Below are 22,740 nucleotides of genomic sequence, written 5' to 3'. Positions count from 1 at the left end.
GCCCTTCATTGCCTAGGACCCACATATCTAAAGACGTAGGTTTACCAGATCTCCTGCTACACAGGAGACCTACCAGCCTCTATCTGGGGTCCCTGATGCCACTCAGCAGGGTGGTAGGTAGGGTTGCCAGGTTGGGAAATATCTGGAGATTTTGGGGGAGGAGCCTGAGAAGGGGATGGGAGAAACTTTGATGCAATTGCCAAAATGGCCATTTTTCTAGGTGAACTGACCTCTATTGGCTAGAGATCAGGTGTAATAGCAGGAAAGCAGTTGGAAACCTGCCTAGGACTTTAAAGGACTATTAATGGAAGATTTACAAGCTGATGAAATATACATGAAATGTGTCTAAAAATCCGGAAAACATGTCCTTGTGATCTTTGCCCTGCTCAACAATTTCCAATTGAATTTGGGATTTATCCAAGACCATCATCGGTGTTCATCACGTCTGTAAAGTATTGGAACTGTTGGAACGGTTAACATATGGACTGTTGATCAAAACTTACCTGCCCTTGCTGGCGGTCGTATTTAATGTGAAGTGAATGGATTTTTGTTATTTGTATCATAGTTGGAATTTGTTGTATAGTTTATTGCTTATTGTTGGGAATTGTTTATTTGGTTGCTTATAATATATACTTGGCTACAACAAAAATATGTGAGCTTCTGTGCTGTATTTTTGGATTAACCTCCAGGTAGTGGCTGGAGATCTCCTGCTATTACAACTGATCTCCAGTTTCTCACCTGGAGAAAATGGCTGCTTTGGAAGGTGGACTCTATGGCATTATACTCCACTGAAGTCCCTCCCCTCCCCAAACTCTACCCTCCTCAGGTTCTACCCCCAAAATCTCCAGATATTTCCCAACCCAGAGCTGGCAACCCTATTTCTGGTTTATGCTGGAAGTGATGTGATGTCATTCCACCATCTCTGCTACCCCTTCCCTCTCTGCCACCCCCTCTCCTACCATTTGCCAGCCACTGCCAGCCAATAGTTGGCAATTCTAAAAGAAGCAACAGCAGCAGTCATCTGAACAAAGTCTCCTGAAGGTGCCACCTTGCAAATGGCTAAGATCAGCTGCCCATACCAGAGCATTCTCTGTTGTGGCTCCCACTTTGTCGAATTGCCTTCTTAAAGCCAGGAAGGCTCCAACACTTGTATTGTTAATGGAATTGTTCAGGAGGACATTTTTTATACAGGGAATAGGGCCGTAGTATATGGCACTGTTTATTGTACTCATTTCTTGTTTTTGTTGCATTGCTTTCTAATTTTTGTAATCCAGTTTTTGCATTTCAGGTCTCATACTGTTTTTATTGAATTGTTTTCTAACTTTGTAACCCAATCTTATTACCATGCTTATTATATGTCTTATATTTCTATAATGTAATATATTATGTTCCTATTGCATTGCTAAATTTTTGCTTTGAGTCATAGCAAGAAAGGTGGACTATAAATAAAGTAAATAAATAAAATAGTCAACTAATATGGACATTTCTTTATCGGAAGGGAACTGTGAAAATCTTGAGTATCAGTATCCATGAAAGAATATTTCCAGCATTAAAATAAGCCTTTAGTTGATATATATTAACACTTAAGTGGTTGGACAAGACATGATAGGAGCATAGCTTTAGCAGTGATTAACACACCCAAAGGAGACACAAAGCACAGTGTTGTTATGTACAACCAAATTTTAGTTAACGGGGAAATTGACTGAAAATGGCTATGATTTAAATATGGGAGATTTAAATGAGAATTGTTAAGTGTAATAGGAACAAAACTGTGTAAAATGCAAAAGCTGGAATGGGTCTCTCAACTTGCAAGATTTTTTTTTCTACCAAGCATGCCAGCACAGTCTTTTGATTCTAATATGAAACTATAGTAAGGATCATTGCACTAATGCATGAGGATTTGTGATAATGTTGCAGAAATTTTACTATCAAAACTGAACTGCAGTGTAATGACTTTTGTTATCATGGTTTCTAATAACTATTCAGCTCGAATTGACCCTACATATGTTTTACTGCAATAGTAAGTCCACCACTCTGAAAATACTAGCAAGGAGAAAGCAAACAAAATATTTCCAAATTCATATAACGTATGTGCCAGAATGCGATCAGAACTGATATAATAATTTCTACCGAGACTGGATTGGTAATCTTTTCTCCACTATCATTTGGTTCCTGGCTTACATTCCTCCCTGTCTCATTCTTTGTTCACAACTGGATCTACAACTTTCTTCCTCTCATCCTCATTTTCATCCACTTTCTTCCATTATGAAGTTACCATGTTAATTGCTCTCTATAAACCTGTTCCTCCATTTCTATACTGGAGCAAGAAGGCAAGAGGCCGCTTCTTCTGTGCCATGCCATGCACCAGTTATGAAAATGGGACCAACAGTGAAGTGAATCTAGAATCTGCCAAAAGCTGCACTGCTGCAGTAAAGCAATCTAGAAAAACAAGAACTCCCTTCTGCTCAGAGGCTGAATCATGGAGGATGACAAACAGAATGCTCTTGCTTTGATTTCCACAGTGCAAAGCCGCAATAATGACCAATGAATGAACCTGATTGATCTTATATCAACTTACTGAGAATACAAAACAGTTTTGTACTACAACTGAGCACAAACTGTGAGAAATCTGTTTGTCTAGTCTAAAATTCATCTTGAATTTCTTCTTCTACAAAATAAAAATAGAAGCTGATTCTGACCATCTCTTTTTCAAGAAGAAAACTCTGTGTACTTGGAAAGGGTGAACACGAGAGTGATTTTCTTCCTGAACATTCATGTCACTGTGATGTATATGTGCAGTACAGCAACTACAAAAATCATTATAGTGATACTCCCACAAAATTGATTTTCTGTTGCAGTTGTAAGTCACTTATTAGTAAAAATCTGAAGAAAAATACACCTTTTAATAGGAGCAGTATATAACCAACCTTTTCTTGTTCTACTGTAATTAGTACAAATATTTTTATGTGCTGAGTTTGTATTTATAATGGGCTGCGTTATCAAAATAGTATCTCAGCTAACTGTCCAGTTTACATCCCTGCAGAACTATGCTCTCTTTGATTACATATCCTCTGATGAATATCAGTAAGACATACTTAAATCCAGATATTTCCTTAAATTCCCAGGTTAGTTTTTCAAAACTAATCATTCCAAGCACTTCTTATAGTCAGTCACATGACTAAGTGACACAGAACGATAGACTAAGCAACTTATGATATATAAAATCATCTTCTATATATAGATTTGCAAACATAAAGGATAATTTTGGAAAACTCCTATTTAGATGATGTTCACATTGTTGGCCTGTTACATATTTACTTCCTTTGCTGATCAATTTTAATTGATTTTTACAGTTATGAAGTAGTGATATCCACATGCAGTTTAATCTTATTAAAAGCTTTGGCAGCCCTTAGCATCCTAGGTGCATTACAAACAGCAATCCTTTAAAAAATCAAAGGAAATTGTGATCTAGGAAATTCTTTTTGGAACATATGTACATATACTTCTACAATGTAATTTTCTGACATTTTCTATGATTTTTATGTCATTTTCCTCCAGTTGCATCACAAGACTGTTTTGAAACCCCAAGTTCATAAAGCAATTTTTTTTAAAAAATGATGAAGATACTGCAGAGTAATCAGAGCCAGCAGATCCTTTTAAAGCTATTCATTCTGTAACCCACATGTTACTAGATTGAGGACTATGTTTGACATGAGACCTGGGAGTGTGAAGCTGGGTCACAGTGCAAAACGTGTGTGTGTAAGACCTAAGTTATAGTGGCGAAGTGGTAAACAGCAGAGGGAGCTTCATCCTTCCATCACACAACACTTTTCTTCTGCAGTTCTATCTTGTGATTGTTTTACTGCCGCTTTGGTCACAGCAGCACCTTTTTTATTCCCAGAGGACGGACCTGAGGGAAAACTCTCCCTCAGCGTCCGACCTCCTCCTCCTTCCTCCCCCCTCCCAGCCTCCTGATAGGCTTGTTTGAGCCTACCCGGGACTCTCCCATTGGGTGGCAGTTCTGCCACCTCTCAGCTGTGCGGCTGGGTGAAGAGCGACTTTTTCCCCAGCCGCCTCCAACAGCTCGCACGCCACTCCAGTTTCCTCCTGGTGCCCTCTCCTCCCAGCCCAGCAAAAGGGGCTCCAGGTAAGCTGCCTGGAGCCCTCGCTTTCACACTCATAAATACCAGGTAGTGTCTGCAATGCTGTTTTAATGTAACTGCTTTGCAATAAGTAACATTCACACAAGGGCCAAACCAGAAGAAATGCAAAGAGATTAGTGTTATAGCTTACTGTTGTAGTCCTTACTGTTTCTTAAAAGCAGTTGCATGAAGTCTATACTTTCCCCTCTCGCAAGAAAGTGCCCCTCCTAGCTGCTGTTAGTCCCAGGATGGAAAAAGGCAGATAACCTCCCATTCATAAATAAAACACCCGCAAGGTAAAGTGCAGGACAGTTTAGCTCCATAATGCCTTTTGTGTAAAAACAAAAGCAATAACCCCACTTTAGATATGAATGGATGGGCGAATGGACACAAGGAGCCCTAAACTATTACATATAATTTGCATTTATTGTTTTCTTAGCTTGTCAAACATCTGCCTTCACCTAACATATAGATAAAATGATTTCCTATAAAACAAGGATAATTTTTCCTGTTGTGTGAAATATGACAGGGAGCATCATTTGGGTGAGGGGGGAATTTCTTCTCTGAGAATTTCATCTGAAATGGAGGGAGGGGGTTACACCTGGAAAAATGTTTCTCATTGGAAAAAAATAGTGAATATAATAAAGAAATAAAACTCATATAAGACTGAGAATAATGAAAAATAACAGTAGTTTTGTGAAAGAAAAAAAGGAACATGCACGTGCTCATGCAATAAAGAGAATATATAAAAAAAATTCAAGTTATCCATGCATTTCATGGTTGATTTCTTAGTAAATTTACAGCCCATTCCTGGAGGGGGCAGTTAGGGAGCAGCTGTGAACAGTGCAGGTGTGCCACCTCCACAGAGGCTTCCCAGATACAAAAGGAATGTAAAAATAAAATAAAATAATAAATAGCTGAAAATCCCCCATAGGGCTTAGCGAGGGTACGCCACGTATTTTTGGAGTGCCGCAGTGCAAGGGGGCGAAAGGGGTGTGGAAGCTGACTAACTTCAGCTCTACCCCTGGAAATGCCCCCCCCCCCCGCCAGCACGGGCTTTCCCTTCTGGGATTTCCCTGCCAGCATGGCAGCGATCGGGGTGGAGGCCGGCGCAGCTCCATGGCTCCCCGGCGCCAACATGTTTGCCCCTGCACCAGCATCCATGTCACTTTGCACCGTGGTAAAGTGGCATGGACACTGGCGTGGGGTCATGCCAGCTCCTATCGAGTTTTGGCCCTCCTTTCAGGATTGAACAATAAGTAGTATAATTACTAAATACATTTTAAGACGTAAATATTCAGGCAATTGATCATATATGCTACTTTACCTGCTGTTTATCTTTTAATGCTGCATCAGCCCTGACTTTATTGTTACAAAGGTCCATAAGCTTGTCCTTGTTATTTAGATAGCATATCTGGAGCATCTGATATTCTTGAGCTAAACGCAGGTTTTCTTCCAATTCAATGTCCAGATTAATCTATAAAGAAATATTTCTGGTAAGTGTGATAATTTTTTTTAAGCCATGACTTTATTTCCTAAACAGTATGTACTACCTGTGTGACCTTTATTATAGGACTTGAAAAATCCCAAATGCCAGGGTGCCACAGAACCTAGAAATTACTTTGCGGCACCTAGTATTTTCAGCAGTTATTTTATCAATAATTCTCAGAAATACAAGCCTTATTTATCATTTGACATCAGAAAATGTTTTGTTGTATGACATAAAAATGCATGTAAATGAAATTCGTGTCATTTTTTGATTATATCTTAACTTCACAACATTCCATGGTGGTAGACTAATTCATTTCATAACCACTTGTTTTCTATACTGACTCCAATTTTCAAGTAAATGGAGCTTTTTAAAGCAGTGACGAAATTATGAGAAACTGGGAGGAAGTTCGATTAGGGTTAGATGTTAGCTTGTTATTGATGACAGCCAGACTTACCCCGTATTTAATTAAACAGTACAACCAGGGTGGGGGGAGAGAGAAGGTCACTTTGGAGATACCACTCACACTCCAATCACTTAAAAGTACCTCTTTCCCTCCTCCAATGCTGCTTTCTTATCCTGCCCTTTAAAAATTACCACAAAAGCTTTTCTTCTTTTTCTCTTTAATGCACACACAGGCACACACCTTTGGTCTATGGAGAAATGACAGAATTAGCACACTCATCCTCCACTTGTCTTCTTCCTCTTTTGCACGTGGAAATAAACACACACACAAACACACACATACACACAAACAAACAATGGTGGTGGTGATTTGCCTTGGGAAAAGGCAGAGAAAAGGTTTCTCCACTTGAGTACTGCTGACCTGATATGAAACACTATAATTTTTGTACAAACTGCCATTTTGTGACCGGCTTTACCCACTGAGCTTCCTGTTTGTGAATGGTAGCTCCAAAACCTCTTTAAAAAAATTAAGTCTGCTCTCCCCTGCACTACAACTCTTTTGTCATAGCTTTAATACAATAACAAGAAAGTCTGAATAGGTTAGGATTAGGTTTTGTGGTGGCAATAATTAGAAAATATGGTCATTGAAATACAAAACTGTGAAGGCTGAAAAATGAGACCGGCTCATAAATTTTGGGACTGTTTCTTAAGTCACAGACAATTTGACAAGGCCTGATGCAGGATGTATGCCTTGTATGTATTCTATGACATAGTGTGCTACTTCCTATGCCTAAATAATAATAGGGTGGCAGTAAGTACAATACCAACATGAAGAAGTTTGCATGACTCAATATTCATGTTTCCTTTCTGATTAAGAAATATATATCCTGTGAAGAAACTACCACAGTTACATATAAAGCCAGTGTGGTATAGTGGCTGAAGTGTCTAGGATCTGGGAGACCCAAGTTCAAATCCCTACTCTGCCATGGAGGCTTGCTGGGTAACCTTGGGCCAGTCATACATTCTCAGCCTTATCTAACTCACAGGTAGGGTTACCAACTGGCAACTGGTAAGAGTCTGGGGTGTGTGTGTCAGGGACATGGGTGTAACATCAGCACAATGGTGTTATGTCACTTTGAGGAAAAACCCAGAAGTAACACCTCAACTCTCTAGGAATCGCTGGAAACTCTATGGTAAGATGTTTCTAGAGAGGCATGATGTCACTTCTAGATTGTCCTCTGTTAGCCAATAGGCAACACCTCAGAAGTAAAGTAATGCCATTGCACTGATGGCAATTATTTTCTTCATTTTTCTCCCACTAGTTGACAGAGTGACAGTTGCATGCAGGGGTTGTCAGCGTCATAGTAGGAGACCTGCAACCCTATACAAGGTTGTTGTGAGAATAAAGAGGAGGAGAGGAGAATGATGTATGATGTATGTTGTTTTGGCTCTCTGTTGGGGAGAAAGGCAGTGTATAAATGAAGTCAATAAATAGAAATGCCCTTCTTCAGCAAGTGGTGTCCAAGCTTGCATTTGATATAGGTGCACATCACAATAGTCATCAGGTCCTCACTGATCTTTATGGATATTTCCGACATGAACAAGAATCCAAACCATCCAGGACCACCAATCAACAGTGTGGCTATTAGATGTCTGAAAGGATCTGCAGTAACGTATGAGTGGCTACGTGAGTATATATTTTGACCCTAATATACACATCAGGAAATAGATAATTGCAGTGGTTCCAGAGGCAAATTGGCACGCCTTACAAGGAGCAGGATAATTTGTTAGCTCCTTTCCTGAAGGCTGATCCATGACATAATAAATTACATCTCCCTGCCTAGTTTAGAATTTTAATTCCAAGAATGCAATACATCTATCTGCTGAGAACGTTATTCCCAATGACACAATATCTCTGAGAATTCTGGAATTAAAATTCTAAAGTTTCAGAAGATTTGACTTTCTAAAGTCCTACTAACCTTTTCTGAAATGGGATCTTAGTTTTCATATGGAGAATAGGATTGCTAACCTCCAAGCGGTGGCTGGAGATCTCCTGGGATTACAACTGATCTCCAAGCAACACAGATCAGTTCACCTGGAGAAAATGGCCATTTTGGAAGGCAGACTGTATGGCATTATACCCCACTGAAGTCCCTTCCCTCTCCAAACCCAGTCCTCCTCAGGCTCCATCCCCCAAATCTCCAGGTATTTTCCAATACCTGGAGCTGGTAACCTTAACGGAGAATGCCCCCCCTTTTCAGAAATAATACTGTTAAATCAGTTCAGCCAAAAAAGAGATACCTTTTTTGTATAGTCTAGTAACCTATGATAAACAATATACACCTCCCTAATTAGTGTTAAGGTTTCTCTTTATCTAAACCCACGTTAGAACTTTCCTAAATTTCTGTAGAGTTAGAGGTAACTGGAGGGCCCCGTGGCGCAGAGTGTTAAGCTGCAGTACTGCAGTCAAAAGCTCTGCTCACGACCTGAGTTCGATCCCAACGGAAGTTGGTTTCAGGTAGCCGGCTCAAGGTTGACTCAGCCTTCCATCCTTCCGAGGTCAGTGAAATGAGTACCCAGCTTGCTGGGGGTAAAGGGAAGATGACTGGGGAAGGCACTGGCAAACCACCCCGCAAACAAAGTCTGCCTAGAAAACGTCGGGATGTGACGTCACCCCATGGGTCAGGAATGACTCGGTGCTTGCACAGGGGACCTTTACCTTTTTTAGAGGTAACTGGAGCTAATTTGTTTAGATCTAGTATCAGGGGAGCTGGAAACACAGAAGTTTGAGTTCTAGATTTTGGGATAATGGTCTGATCTTGCTGAGAATCTAGGGCTGCCAGACCATATCTGGCAATTGGTGGGAGAGTTAAGGGGTGAGGACATGAGGATGATATGGCTGCCAGCCTCCAGGTGGGACCTGGGGATCCTCCAGAATTACAGCTCATGTCCATACTACAAAGATCAGTTCCCCTGGAGAAAATGAATGCTTTGGAGGGTGGACTCTATGGCATTCTACCCCACTGAGATCCCTGTCCTCCCTAGGCTCAATCCCCAAATCTCCAGGAGTTTCCCAACAAGAATTTGGCACCCCTAACTCCCCACCCCCGGCTGGTGACTGGGAGGAGGGGGAACCTGGCAACCCTAGGGGGTAATGTGGGCTGTGTTGTTATGTCACTTCTAAGGAAAACCCAGAAGTGACATACGGTAGCTCTAGGAATTGCTGGAAATACTATAGTTTTACTATAGAGTTTCCAGTGATTCCTGGAGCTACTTATGTCACTTACTGGGTTGCCTGCAATGACATAACAACACAACCAATGTTGCTGAAATTTAAAAGTTTTTTCTCCAGCCACAGCTTGGAGTGGTCTACAGCACAATAGCTGGCTCAACCTGCATATTTTTAAACAGGCAGATTATTACACAGACACTAACACTCTTCAAGCAGGGGCCCCCAGCTCGTTCCCAGTTCCCCTCCCCAACAGAGGGAGAAAGGGGGATGAGCAGGTTCACCATGGTGGTAGCTGCTCCAGAGTGGCAGGGGCCAGCTGGGTGCTCACCAGAGCAGCAGGTGCTCCAGCATGGCTGGGGCTGGCTGGGCACTCATGACAGCAGCGGCAACGAGATCAGAATAAAGATGTGCATTTGGATATTAGTCAATCAAAACCTGAGCCATTTCTCATTTGTGAATATAGTTACTATTAACTAATACCATTCAGAAAGTCTGGCCATTATTCCAGCACATGGATGTTTGCCTGAGTGGTGGATGCAGGCTTGCGTGGCTTCCCCATTGTTGATGCAGCTGCCAATACAGTGCAGCAGCAACAGAGCAGGTTTCCCTGCTCCAGTCACCTAGCATTAGTTGTCTCTCCTCACCTGAGCCACTGGGGCTTTTTCATTTAAAAATCAGCAGTTGAGTATGGTTGCACTGATATAATGTTGTAACAATATATGTAGGGGAGGGGCTGTGGCTCAGTTGTAGAGCATCTGCTTGGCATGCAGAAGGTCCCAGGTTCAATACCCGGCTTCTCCAGTTAAAGGGACTAGGCAGGTAGGTGATGTGAAAGACCTTTTGCCTGAGACTGTGGAAAGCCGCTGCCGGTCTGAGTAGACAATACTGACTTTGATGGACCGAGGGTCTGATTCAGTATAAGGCAGCTTCATGCGTTCATGTAACAGGTTCTCTGAATTTTCAGCTTTCATTTTTTTTAAGTAAGGAATCTTTGAGATAAATAGGAATACGGATACTTTGGCCTTATTTATGCAGGTGATAAAACCTGTTTCTAGGCTGTATCACTTCTGACTGCAGTTGGGGGTTCACATGCTGAAATGTTTTCCCATGAAATAGATTATGACACGGCTAGTATTTTAGTGGCAAGGGCAAGCTGGAACTCTTCTCCCTACCTCTTCATTGGAAGGAATGTTTTGTATAGAGAAGCATTTGGTCATCTGCCGTTTGAAGTTGCAGAACCCAGCCCTCAGTTTACCATCTCAGTGAAAACAAGATATTGCAATAAACAATGTAACAAAATAACAGGTAAAGGGGAATGGTCTCACTTCAGGAATAATATACAGCACAACATGTTTTTTCATGATTGTACCTTGACTGAGGGACGTACAGGGTTTCCATTATAATGGTGACATTTAACACTTGCAAGTAATTAACATTTCTACAGTAATCGCAATCGTAGCAAATGAGCGGATATGAGGAATACTATGAAAATGGTAATTATTTGCAAAGAGTAAAGGTCAACATTTTAATTGCAAACAAGCAGGGTAAATGAAGATTTCATGAACAATGTGCTGAAGGTTCATAAAAGAAATGGCAACTGAAACATGCAAATAATCAGAGTTCAGATACAATGAAATATGGCTGGAAACTTAAAAGATGGCTGGCAAAGAACAGATTATTCAAGGTCTAGTATGAAGGACTGCAAAGAACCTAAGTAACTGTACAACTTTATATAAGTTGAAACAAAGAGTGCCCTCACTGGGCTTTTTTACATGAGCAACAGGTATGCAGGGTTGTGCATATCGATAAATCTGAACTGAAAATAAACCCTAAAAAGGCCTTTTCGGCTTCTTTCACATTTAATTAAAGCCGAATATTAAAACTGGGAATAAAGCCGAAGCCGGATAGCCAATCACTGAATCAGCCAAATAGGTATTCGGCTTTTTTCAGCTTTGGCTTTCCCCAGGCTTTTCCCTATGGGAATTTTAAAAATGAGCTCTTGGGGAGGCATTTTTGAAGGTAGTGTTCCCAAATTTACAGGGCAGCTTTAAGGGACTCTCCTTGCACGAACCCCAAAGTTTGATGAAGATTGGGTACGGGGGCCAAATTTTATGGGGTCCAGAAGGGGTCACCCCCACTCCTCCATAAATAAGCATTGTCAAGTTTACAATGCATCTCTAGGAGGGGGCGACGCCTTCAGGATCCCATAAAATTGGACCCCCTGTCCCAAATTTTACCAAACTTTGGGTTAATTCAAGGAGAGTCCCTTGAATCTAAGCTGCAAATTTGGTGACTCTACCTCAGAAAATGCCCCACCCCTGGGAGAACTTTTAAAGTACTTACTTTTCACAGTCTGTAATGGCTGCATCCATACCCAAGAGTCATGGGAAAACGCAGTTTTCCATGAATGTAGGCCCATTGCAAGCATTCATGGGAAACTGAGTTTTCCCACAATTCTTTGGAGAGGAAGCGGCCATTTCAGACTATGAAAAGTGCACATCCCAGCTATGGACCGTGTCACAGGGGATCAATACACCTTGTCCGTCCCCTCACCTAACAACACATTAAAAGGCAGCCCCGGGAAGAAGCCCACATGCGCTGCCTGACAGAAGGCTCCCCTGGCCAAGGTCGACGACACAGGGAGCCGAAGGGAATCCATTTTCCTCCTGTGGCTGGCTTTTCAAGAGACCAGCTAGCCTCCATGATGATACAGTCACTCAAGCACGTACACAGTTTCCACCCCCCCTCCGAATGTGCGGAACCTCCTGGGAAAGACAAAGCATCCAGATCGCACCTAAGTGCCATGAGAGCATTCCTTTGTTGCAACGGAGGATCCTGGAACTCCAGGAATGTGCCAAGCAATGAATAGATTTCCTAAATTGCCCCTTTGCCCGCCCCCCCGAAACTGGCCATTAGGAGCCATCAACCTATTGTTAAAGATACTGGGAACCACTGGAATATTCCGCCCCCCCTCCAAAGGATATATCAAGGAGAACAGCATGCTATTAGCACCTATCCTTCTTGTTCCCTCCGTCTCCCTCTGCCTCCTTTGGTTTGGGTCTTGCGCAGCCCAATGCCCCCCTTGCCTTGCTGGTCAAGCCACAGGATTCCCCATCCCACTCTCCCTTACTTCTTCACTCGAAATCAGAGGACCTATCTTCAGGACAGGCAAGTATTACGCATCTTCTGGGGCTCCTTCCACTTTGGCATCTTGCTACTATTTTAATCTCTTTTCATCTTAGAATCTTGCATGCTATTTGTGTGATAATGGGTTTAAATGCACATATAAGTCAGTAAAAGCCTTAAACAAAATCATTGTCTCATCGTCTTTATTTAAGGGTCACGGTTAACGCACTCCCCGTAAACATCAGTTATGATCCTGATAGTTATGCCTGTTGCCAGTTATTTAAGCTAATATCCACACCTCATAGTTAATTAATTATAACTGAGCAATTTGGCTAACAAAAGTAAGTGCTTTTAAAATTATCCCGGGGGGGGGGGCATTTTTGGAGGTAGAGTCACCAAATTTGCAGCGTAGCTTCAAGGGACTCTCCTTGATTTTTATATGCTGACTTTCTCTACCACTTAATGAAGAATCAAACTGGCTTATAATCACCTTCCCTTCTCCTCCCCACAACAGGTGCTGAGAGAGTTCTGAGAGAACTGTGACTAGCCCAAGGTCACCCAGCTGGCTTCATGTGTAGGAGTGGGGAAACCAACCTAGTTCACCAGATTAGCGTCCACTGCTCACGTGGAGGAGTGGGGAATCAAACCTGATTCTCCAGATTAGAGTCCACTGCTCCAAACCACCGCTCTTAACCACTACACCACACAGGCTCACAGCTATTTTGATTGATGGCTGAAATGTGAATGTCACTGCTACATATCATACTGGATAATAGCCATGATATCACAGATGGTGAGAAAAAAACTCCATCCTCATGCAATTCTGTGATCTTTAATATTTTTTAAAATTATTTCTTTGAGTGCTGCGTGATCTCTTCTATAGGCACGGGAGCACTCATGAGCCCCTTTAACAAGAAAAAAATCAGTCAGCAAACTTCACCACCTCTTCCTTACAAACATGAGGACTTTGTAATGTGTAAAGAGGCATTATTTAAAAGCAAAATTATATACCCACCTCTACTCTGAGGATCTCAAGACCCAAAACAAGTAACAATATAAAAACAACAGAATAAAACAATAAACTTTAATAACAGATATAAAATGTAAAATGTTTAAATCATACTGAAAACCTATCAAATAAAAAAACCTTTATTAGGCATTTGTTACAAATTGTATAAGCAGATCACCCAACATCAAGAAATAACACAAATGAACTCAGATAAAAAATACCTTACATCCCACTAGCAGAATACTAGCTTTGCCTGCGCTCAAGCTGACAATAGACAATAGAAAATAGACCTTGTTGGGAAGAAAAAAACTGTCACATAGGAACATGAAAGGTAGCCCTTCAGGACTGTAGGCCACAGGCCACAAAGGTCTTTAAAGGTGAGTACCAACATTTTGAATTGACCTGGAAACTTTGAACAGGAGGAATGTGGTATTACTGGCCAGCCTCTAATAAACAGGTCACCAGGTTTTTGCACCAGTTGCAATTCCAGATCATCTTCAAGGGCAGCCTCATGCAGAGAGTGTTACAGTAATCTATGCTCAAGGTTACTGAAGCATGGATCAGCATGGCGAAACAGGCGTGAAGACATCGGGAACCAATTTCCTAACTAAATGTAGCTAGAAAAAAGCATTTTCCCCTGCCATGGACATCTGTTTCTCCAGCAGGAGACCAGGATGCTGCAAGATTCTCAACCCCTTAAGAGAGACTCTCAGCAAAAATTGTATACCATCAAAGAAGGGATGAAGAAAAATCCCAGTTAATGCAGTGACCCAGCCAACATCACCTCTGTCTTATCTGGATTCAGCTTCAGCTTCTTCTCCCTCAGATACCTGACAACTGCATTTAGACACTAGGCCAGGCCAGAGACAATCATAGATAGTGACTTATTCAGAGTAATATATTGTTGAATATGATCAGTGTATTGATGACAACCTACTCCAAATTTTTGGATGATCTCATCAAGAGGCTCTAAACAACATGGAAGATAACACAGAATCATGTGGCAACCCCATGTAAGCTCCTAAATGGATGATTCAGTATCTCCCATTGCAATCTTTTGTGATTGATCTGATTAAAAAAGACTGGAGCTATCTCAACACTGATCTGCCCAGATCCACCCCACATTCCAGCTACCTCAGCAGAATAGCATGCTCTACCGCATCAAAGACTGCTGACAGTTCTAATGACAACAATGGAGACACATTCCCTTTACCCATCTGAAGACAGAGATCATCCACAAGCTTCACTAAAGTTATCTGAACACAGGCCTCAAACCAGAGTGAAAAGGATGTCTTCTCCAAGTATTCTGGAGTTGTTTTGCCAGTAACCATTCCATAACTTTTCCAAAAGGGGAAGGTTCAAGTCATGTCCATAACTGGCTATGACATGCTTATCTAAGATGCCTTCTTCAGTAATGGGTTTTGCAAAAAACAAAACAAAATCCTTCTATCACATATGCATTGACAGTCCTCTGAACTAAAAGAACCAGTACCTCCCAGCAGGACTTTACAAGCTAAGGACACAAGTCTAGGTGGTGATTTCGCACATGCTGAATAATGCACTTTCAATCCACATTCAATGCACTCTGCAACTGGATTTTACTATGTCAAAGGACAAAATGTATTTGCACACATTAGCTAAAGTGCATTGAAAGTGCCTTATTCAGCATGTGTGAAAGTGCTTACAAGAAGAGGCCTTCACATTCCCCCAGAATCTAGTCTGCATCACTTGAGGAAATCACACAGAACTGGTCCAGGCAATAGTTACTAGAACCATGGTATAGATACCTCTACTGCCTTACTGATTAAATCAGCACCTCAATTGATTATAACATTTATTAATAACAGCAGTAATTATAATCTGAGAACGGCAGCTCAATAGGTTCAAAAATACATCTTCTAATTTTAACTAATACTTTTAACCAATAATTAACCATCTTTTCTGAATACCTATCAACTGGAATTTCAAGGCCTGTTAAAAACCAAAGAACTGCCAACTTCATGTTTTTCATTTTTCAAAGTAATATAAAATATTAACTAATTAATTAGAACATACTTTAACGTAACTCTCACACACTCCTTTATGTTTGTAAGCATTTTCTAGTTAAGAAAAGCAACTCAGGAAGCAACCTTGCTGACAGAATTTCTGACTCATCAAAATTATAGGCTTTATTTCACTGACAAGACATTTTGCTTGCGTGAACTACTCAGTAGCCATGGACATGGCTGACACCCAGTGGTCTTCTAAGTAAGGATTTACACATCCTTCATCTCTTTCTCTGACCTACCCCCCAACACACACATACACTCTTACAAACTATCCCTCTCTCTATGTTTGCATGTCAGGATAGACAAAAATGACTTTTCAGCTCTCTCAATTAAGATGTATGTGTAATCAAGGTGCAACCCTGAATTTTATTTTTATTTTGTGCCTTTTCCAAATACAGCTTATTAATGTTCCCATATTGAATAGCAGGTGATCAACATTATCACTATAATGGAGTTGCTGCAAACCATTACAACTATGTATGTGAAAGATTAACACTGAATTTGCTTTTTCTCCTTAAAGTTCCTTGAGCAGAAAATTAAACAAGACTAATGTGCTTTACAGTTAAACAAGAAAAAAATAATAATTACGGTAAGCATATGTCAAAGTGAGGAAGAAATATATGCATCCACCAGTGATTCCATATCTAGTGTGCTATCTTTCTATATTGCATATACAAGACCACATCTTTCTGCTAACTTTCTTCTTCTGTATTAATGTTCCTTGGATAATCCTCACTTCTCACATAAACATACAATGAAAGAGTGAAAAAACACAATCTTGCCACTCCTCAGTTATCTATATACTAATTGCCAAGTTGGCCACATCTGAGGATACTTAAAATCCGGTGACTGGAGTTGTAAAAGGGCAAGACAGATCTTTCTACAAACCTGAAGAGGGCCCAAGTTTGCAGGAAAATGTAAAATCTTAAAAAACATACACACACATTCACATTAGGGGTTAAAAAAAACCAAAATGAAAAATGGAAAGCCTGTAGCTTTAAGCAACGAATTCCCTCACTGGCTGTTGCTAGGCAACCACAGTATTCCAGGATGGGTTTCTGTGAGTAAAAAGGCAGGTGGGGAGAGCAGAGCCCTTTCCTGGCCTGTTTTGACCTTTGAGGGAGGGCTCATTGTGTTCAGGTTTGGCTAGGGTTGCCAGCTCCAGGTTGGGAAATTCCTGGAGATTTTGTGATGAAGCCTAGGAGGGCAGGGTTTGGGAAGGGGACAGGCCTCAGTTCTGTAGAGCCCACCCTCCAAAACCAGCCCATTTTCTTCAGGGGGCTAGATCTCAGTTGTCTGGAGATCAGCTGTAATTCTTGGGGCTCTCCAGGTCCCACCTGAAGGTTGGCAACCCTAGGCCTGGAAGCAACCTCTGGGTGACTTGACACAACCTGATTTGCATGACTCAATTAGGCCTAGTTGCTTGCTACTGTTCAACAGCAGCCACCCTATGGAAGTCAGTGTGGTGTAGCAGTTAAAGCTTCAGAGGAGGACAGTGTCTCTCAGTGTCAAGGGTGTAGGAAGAGTAATATATAGTCTGCCACAGTTGCTGGCGAAACGTCAGGAAAGAAAATTCCAAGACCACGGTTACACAGCCCGGATAACCTACAAGAACCAATGAACTCTGACTGTGAAAGCCTTTGACAATACTTCAGAGGAGGGTTTGAGAGACCCAGGTTAAAATCCCCATCTTACCCTTCAGTAAAAGGAAGGTGATACATACACGAAACACTACAATAAATTATGATCCTCTCCCTCAATACTACAGTTCTAATTCCTTTATAAAACACCCTCCTGAGCATTTCTGTTTTGCACATTCTTTAAAATCGTAGTAGGATGGGGCCTTTCTGAGTTCTTCTGGGAGGCCATTCCATACGGTGTGAGCTACTAGAGAGAATGTGCAGAAACAGGCAGTGTGGCATCTTCAGAAATCTTAGCTTTGTAGGTATAGAAACTTGAAATGAACCTGATAACTGATCAATAACCAATGGAGTGTCTGTAGAATGGGTGTAACATCCATGCTCTGCCTAGTACCCAATAGTAACCTGGCTGTGGTATTGTGTACCAACTGGCATTTCTGAGTTGTCTTTAAGAGCAGACCAATGTAAAATACACATCCTTTACTTCCTACTTCTACTTCCAAATGTTTCAACAAGATGGCATGGTCCACAGGATCAAAGGCTGCTGATGAATCTAGTAAGAACAAGAAAGAGGCACTGCCTTTGTCTACATTTACACAGAGGTCATTGACAAAGTCCACTGGTGCCATATCCATCCCGTAGCCTAGCCTAAAATCAAACTAAAAGGAGTCTGAGGGCAGATGAATGATCCAGGAACACCTGGAGTTTTTCCTACTACCACCCTTTTTATCATCTTGCCCAGGAAGGGCAAATTAGAGACTGAACAATAATTGGCCATATCATTCTACTCTAGCAAAGGCTTTTAAAGTAGTGGACAGATGACTGCCTGTTTCAGAGACCAAGGAAAGGTGCTCTAAGCCAGTGATTGATTTATAATGAACATCAGGGACTCACAGATTATTTCAGAAACTAGTACAGACAAGATTCCAGGGTACAAGCAGTGCCTTTCACAGATCCAAGAATCCTATTGGCATCCACATCATGGTAACTAGATCAAAATGATCCATAAATGGACTAGGTGGTGTGTATTGAGATTTCTGTTGTCATGGCCATATTATAGCCAGCATGTAAATCCAAGCACATTCAAGAGAATTTATCTGCAAACAGTTTGCAAATGAATCACAACTAATCATTAGTTCCTGAGAGGACAAAGGCTTGGTCTTTGGTGTCAATTATGATGGTGATAGGGTGGCTAAGAAGTCTAAGGGTAACTAATTTCCTTTACATATTCTTTAAATGATTTTGAGTCTGTACCTTTAGATCAGTCTGATAGATCTGTGCACAACAGAACACTCTATCAATATGACATACTATTTCTTGTGCAATTCAGGATTCACTTCATTTTTCTCCTTTAACTGACTAGATCATGCATTTTTGGTAGCATCCTTCTCACTATGACTTGCTAAAGCTGCAAGGTGAAACTGTGGTTGTCCAGAAAAACTGTCCTTGGTGGGAGGTCTAGCCTTATGAAACACCGTTTTATGTTCCTGCATCTTAAGTTTACAATTAAATTAATAATCTGTCCATTTTCATAGACCTCTGCCCCAGTCAAAAAGTGTCTTGCCAAACAGAAGAGATAGAGCATACTTTAATATATGACCAGCTAATATTGCAAAATTATTCTGTAAAATAAAACAACTTCCCCTTTAACCATTGTACTCCCTTCCACCACCACCCCGGAAGCAATTTGTGTTATTTGGATCAAGTACATATAAATAATATATCTTGGTATACTTCCATATACTGAGAGTCTACCTATCCCTGTACTTTGTACTGACTGGCAGCAGCAGCCAACAGGAATCCCCAAAGAACAGCCCATCAGTCTCCACGGGCAGACCATTCTAATCAGTCCCCTAGTGGACCCCCCATTTCTTGACTCCCTGTTTGTTACTTTCAGGGTGCGTTCAATCTTCTGGTCCTTGGCATTATCCTCATGACCAGCATCCAGGCAGTCAGATCTCTGATTGGCTCTTGCTTTCTCTCTCTCATTCCTGGCTCCATCTCTGGCAGATGTTGGGCCCTAAGCACCTTCAGAGAGGGGAGCAGACGGAGAAGCAGGCAGCAGGGATAGAGAGTTGAGGGAAAATCCCTCAGTCAGGCAGAGAAGCAGGCAATAGAACAGGTCCACAGAGCCAGGAGTTAGGCTGGCACTGTCCAGACTGCTTGATGGTAAGGCAAAGTCTCAGTCTGACCTAGAAGCCTTTAAAGCTTTTCCAGGTCAGAGGAAATCAACAAGTAGCTTGGGGATCCTGAGGGCCAAACGACATGTTTGTGTTTTTAAAGAGAACTCAGGTTCCCCACAGCAAGACAGCAGCTGTGGGGAATGGTGTTGTAAAAACTCTTTGTACTTGCTGCAGGGAATGTTAACCTTCTTCCCCTCAGGGCTGGGTAGGGAAGTGAAAATGGGGAGAGAAAACCATCACTAATCTCCTTCCCCTTTGTAATCCACTTCTCAGCCCAATATGGGACTCCTGAAGAGGCTTACATTGCAATCCTATGCATGTCTTCTCAGAAGCAAGTCCTACTATTTCTGTTGGGCTTATTCCTAGGTAAGTGTGTTTAGGATTGGAGATGTTTAAAAACTACACGTTTTAGTGAAGGAATCCCATCAGGATTAGATAGAGCATTCTGTCTCTGGTGAAAGATATCTGCTGCAAGGGCAAGACAGGGGTGGTGCTCAGCCCTTACAACTATGGCTGCATGTCTTGCAGGAGATTCAAAAACCAGGCTGGGCACAGCAGTGAAATTTTCCCCACTCTTGGGGAAGTATCAGCATCCAATTCTGATCCAACTCTGTGGCCAGCGTCTTGCATGGAGGTTGGGTGCGGCAAAGAAGGTTTCCCCGCTTGGGGGGGGGTGTCAGAGTACCATCTCTAAGCTCAGAGAGTGGGCATTCTGATCTCTCCCCAGAAGGGGGAGGTTCTCCATTGTGGCTTGCCTCTTGAACAGAGATTGGACATTGCTGAGAGGTGCCCTATGGTCAGGCTCTGGGGCTGCCTAGCCGGAGATGCGGTAGGTGCACTGGCATAGTTCCCTTCCAAGGCAGCGATCCACTGGGAAATTTTCCAGTGAATTTAATGGCCAGCCTGCTTCTGCCCTCCCCTTCACTGGATGACTAGTTTAACATTACTTGAATTAAAAGGACAGGCCAACTATTTGCTTTATTTTTTTTATCCAGTGACTTTGATAATATGGACTTGATAATGTGGATAATACAGGCTTCTATGGAGCTTCATTCCCCCCCCTCAGGAATGTGCTATAGTCCCACTGAATACAATTAACCTTATTTCTAAGTAAATATGCATAGGATTGCATTGCTAGCCTCTGATGTGACAAAAGGAAGGCTAAATTCAACCCATGAAAGAGTCAACCCCAACAATCCAGGCCACAAAGCATGCCAAGTGTTATTTTTTCAGATTTGCCTTTAATCATCAATCATTAACAATAAACCATGGGTCAGAGAATCCACATAACAATAACAAATCACTAAACATGTCTGTGTTCTAGTCTAATTATTTAAAACATTTATATGCTGCTTCTACAGATACCTAATGCACTCACACTCAATATTTTGTCTCTTTGACCCTTTCATTTTCACCTTTACTCACCATATATGGCATTAATAGGGTTTCCAAGCCCAGGTTGGGAAATTCTCAGAGATTTGGATGTTGAGCCTGGGAAGGGAAACCTTATATGGCTTGGGACCAGAGTATCTGAAGGACTGACTTCTCCCATATGTTCCTACCTGGGAACTAATATCACAAGGAGAGGCCCTTATACTATCCCATTGACCAAAGAAGCACATCTGATGAGTGCATAAAAGAGGGCCTTTTCAGTGGCAGCCCCATGATTATGGAACAACCCCCTCCCCAGGGTGATGCACCTGTCCTCCTCACTGTCTTATCTTTAGGAGGCAGTTGAAGACAATTTTATTCATGGCAGCATTCAATTACTTCTTCTACCTACTGGCAGTTTTAAATTATTGGTTTAAATAGTGTTTTTTATGTATTTTATTATATTTAATTATTATTTACATTGTAAGCTGCCTTAAGTTCCTATAAGGTAGAAAGGTGGAAATAAATTGGTTCTTTGGTTCTTGTAGGTTATCCGGGCTGTGTAACCGTGGTCTTGGAATTTTCTTTCCTGACGTTTCGCCAGCAACTGTGGCAGGCATCTTCAGAGTAGTAACACTGAAGGACAGTGTCTCTCAGTGTCAAGGGTGTAGAAAGAGTAATATATAGTCAGAAAGGGGTTGGGTTTGAGCTGAGTATTGTCCTGCAAAAGTATTGTCCTGTAAGTATCAAGATAATGTGCTAATGAGGGTATGGTATGTTAATATGGAACCATTGTATCCTGAAGTGATCTGTTAATGTGTGTAATCCAAACCTAATCTGTATGGCTATTGTTGAATGTTGTCTTTGTCTGAAAAACCTCCAGACAAAGACAACATTCAACAATAGCCATACAGATTAGGTTTGGATTACACACATTAACAGATCACTTCAGGATACAATGGTTCCATATTAACATACCATACCCTCATTAGCACATTATCTTGATACTTACAGGACAATACTTTTGCAGGACAATACTCAGCTCAAACCCAACCCCTTTCTGACTATATATTACTCTTTCTACACCCTTGACACTGAGAGACACTGTCCTTCAGTGTTACTACTCTGAAGATGCCTGCCACAGTTGCTGGCGAAACGTCAGGAAAGAAAATTCCAAGACCACGGTTACACAGCCCGGATAACCTACAAGAACCAATGAACTCTGACCGTGAAAGCCTTCGACAATAAATTGGTTCTTGTAGGTTATCCGGGCTGTGTGACCGTGGTCTTGGTATTTTCTTTCCTGACATTTCGCCAGCAACTGTGGCAGGCATCTTCAGAGTAGTAACACTGAAGGACAGTGTCTCTCAGTGTCAAGGGTGTAGGAAGAGTAATATATAGTCAGAAAGGGGTTGGGTTTGAGCTGAGTATTGTCCTGCAAAAGTATTGTCCTGTAAGTATCAAGATAATGTGCTAATGAGGGTATGGTATGTTAATATGGAACCATTGTATCCTGAAGTGATCTGTTAATGTGTGTAATCCAAAGCTAATCTGTATGGCTATTGTTGAATGTTGTCTTTGTCTGGAGGTTTTTCAGGGCAGGAAGCCCTGTACATATTTGTGTTCAAATAAACTGTTTCACTTATAGTTTCAGGCACAATCTTCTAGTTTCAGGTACTATCTCTATTTATCTGTATGATACTGTCTTATTTTTGTACAATAGGGTTTTATTTCTACTGGAAAGAACAAAATATGCTTTTTGATTTTGTAATTTCAAAAAGCATTTTAAAAACCCATCACCTAGCGCAGCTACTTTCCCCCCCACACACACACATTGTAAATGCTTCTAACAGCTTTGTCTTCCCTTAAAACTATTCGTAAGACCAAAGCATGTATCATGCACTTAAGAACGCAAAACATGCAAGGAGTCAATAATTATAATGGCCATCTCCCATGCAATGTGAGTCAACTCTCAACGTTTAACGATCCACGCAAGCCACTGCCCTGGAAATTTCCACAAAAGAACACACTATTATGAAGATCACTGGAAGTCAGGTTGTATTTTGGATGGCACTGACTGCTATGGTATGGGAAC

At 41.5% G+C, this 22,740-nt stretch overlaps 1 protein-coding gene across 1 annotated transcript in view; it reads right to left on the bottom strand.

Annotated features, from left to right (window-relative positions):
• The window catches only part of CCDC178 (coiled-coil domain containing 178), a 158,328-nt gene that overhangs the window by 50,566 nt on the left and 85,022 nt on the right, over positions 1-22,740 (bottom strand). Inside the window, exon 16 of the mRNA XM_056854741.1 lies at positions 5,470-5,619. Coding sequence (XP_056710719.1) covers positions 5,470-5,619 — 150 coding nt within the window. The remainder of the gene's footprint in view (positions 1-5,469; positions 5,620-22,740) is intronic.

The sequence above is a fragment of the Euleptes europaea genome, chromosome 8 (assembly GCF_029931775.1).
Source record: "Euleptes europaea isolate rEulEur1 chromosome 8, rEulEur1.hap1, whole genome shotgun sequence".
Taxonomy (NCBI): domain Eukaryota; kingdom Metazoa; phylum Chordata; class Lepidosauria; order Squamata; family Sphaerodactylidae; genus Euleptes; species Euleptes europaea.
Note: the sequence above shows the minus strand (reverse complement) of the source record. Positions and strands in the feature narration are given on the sequence as shown.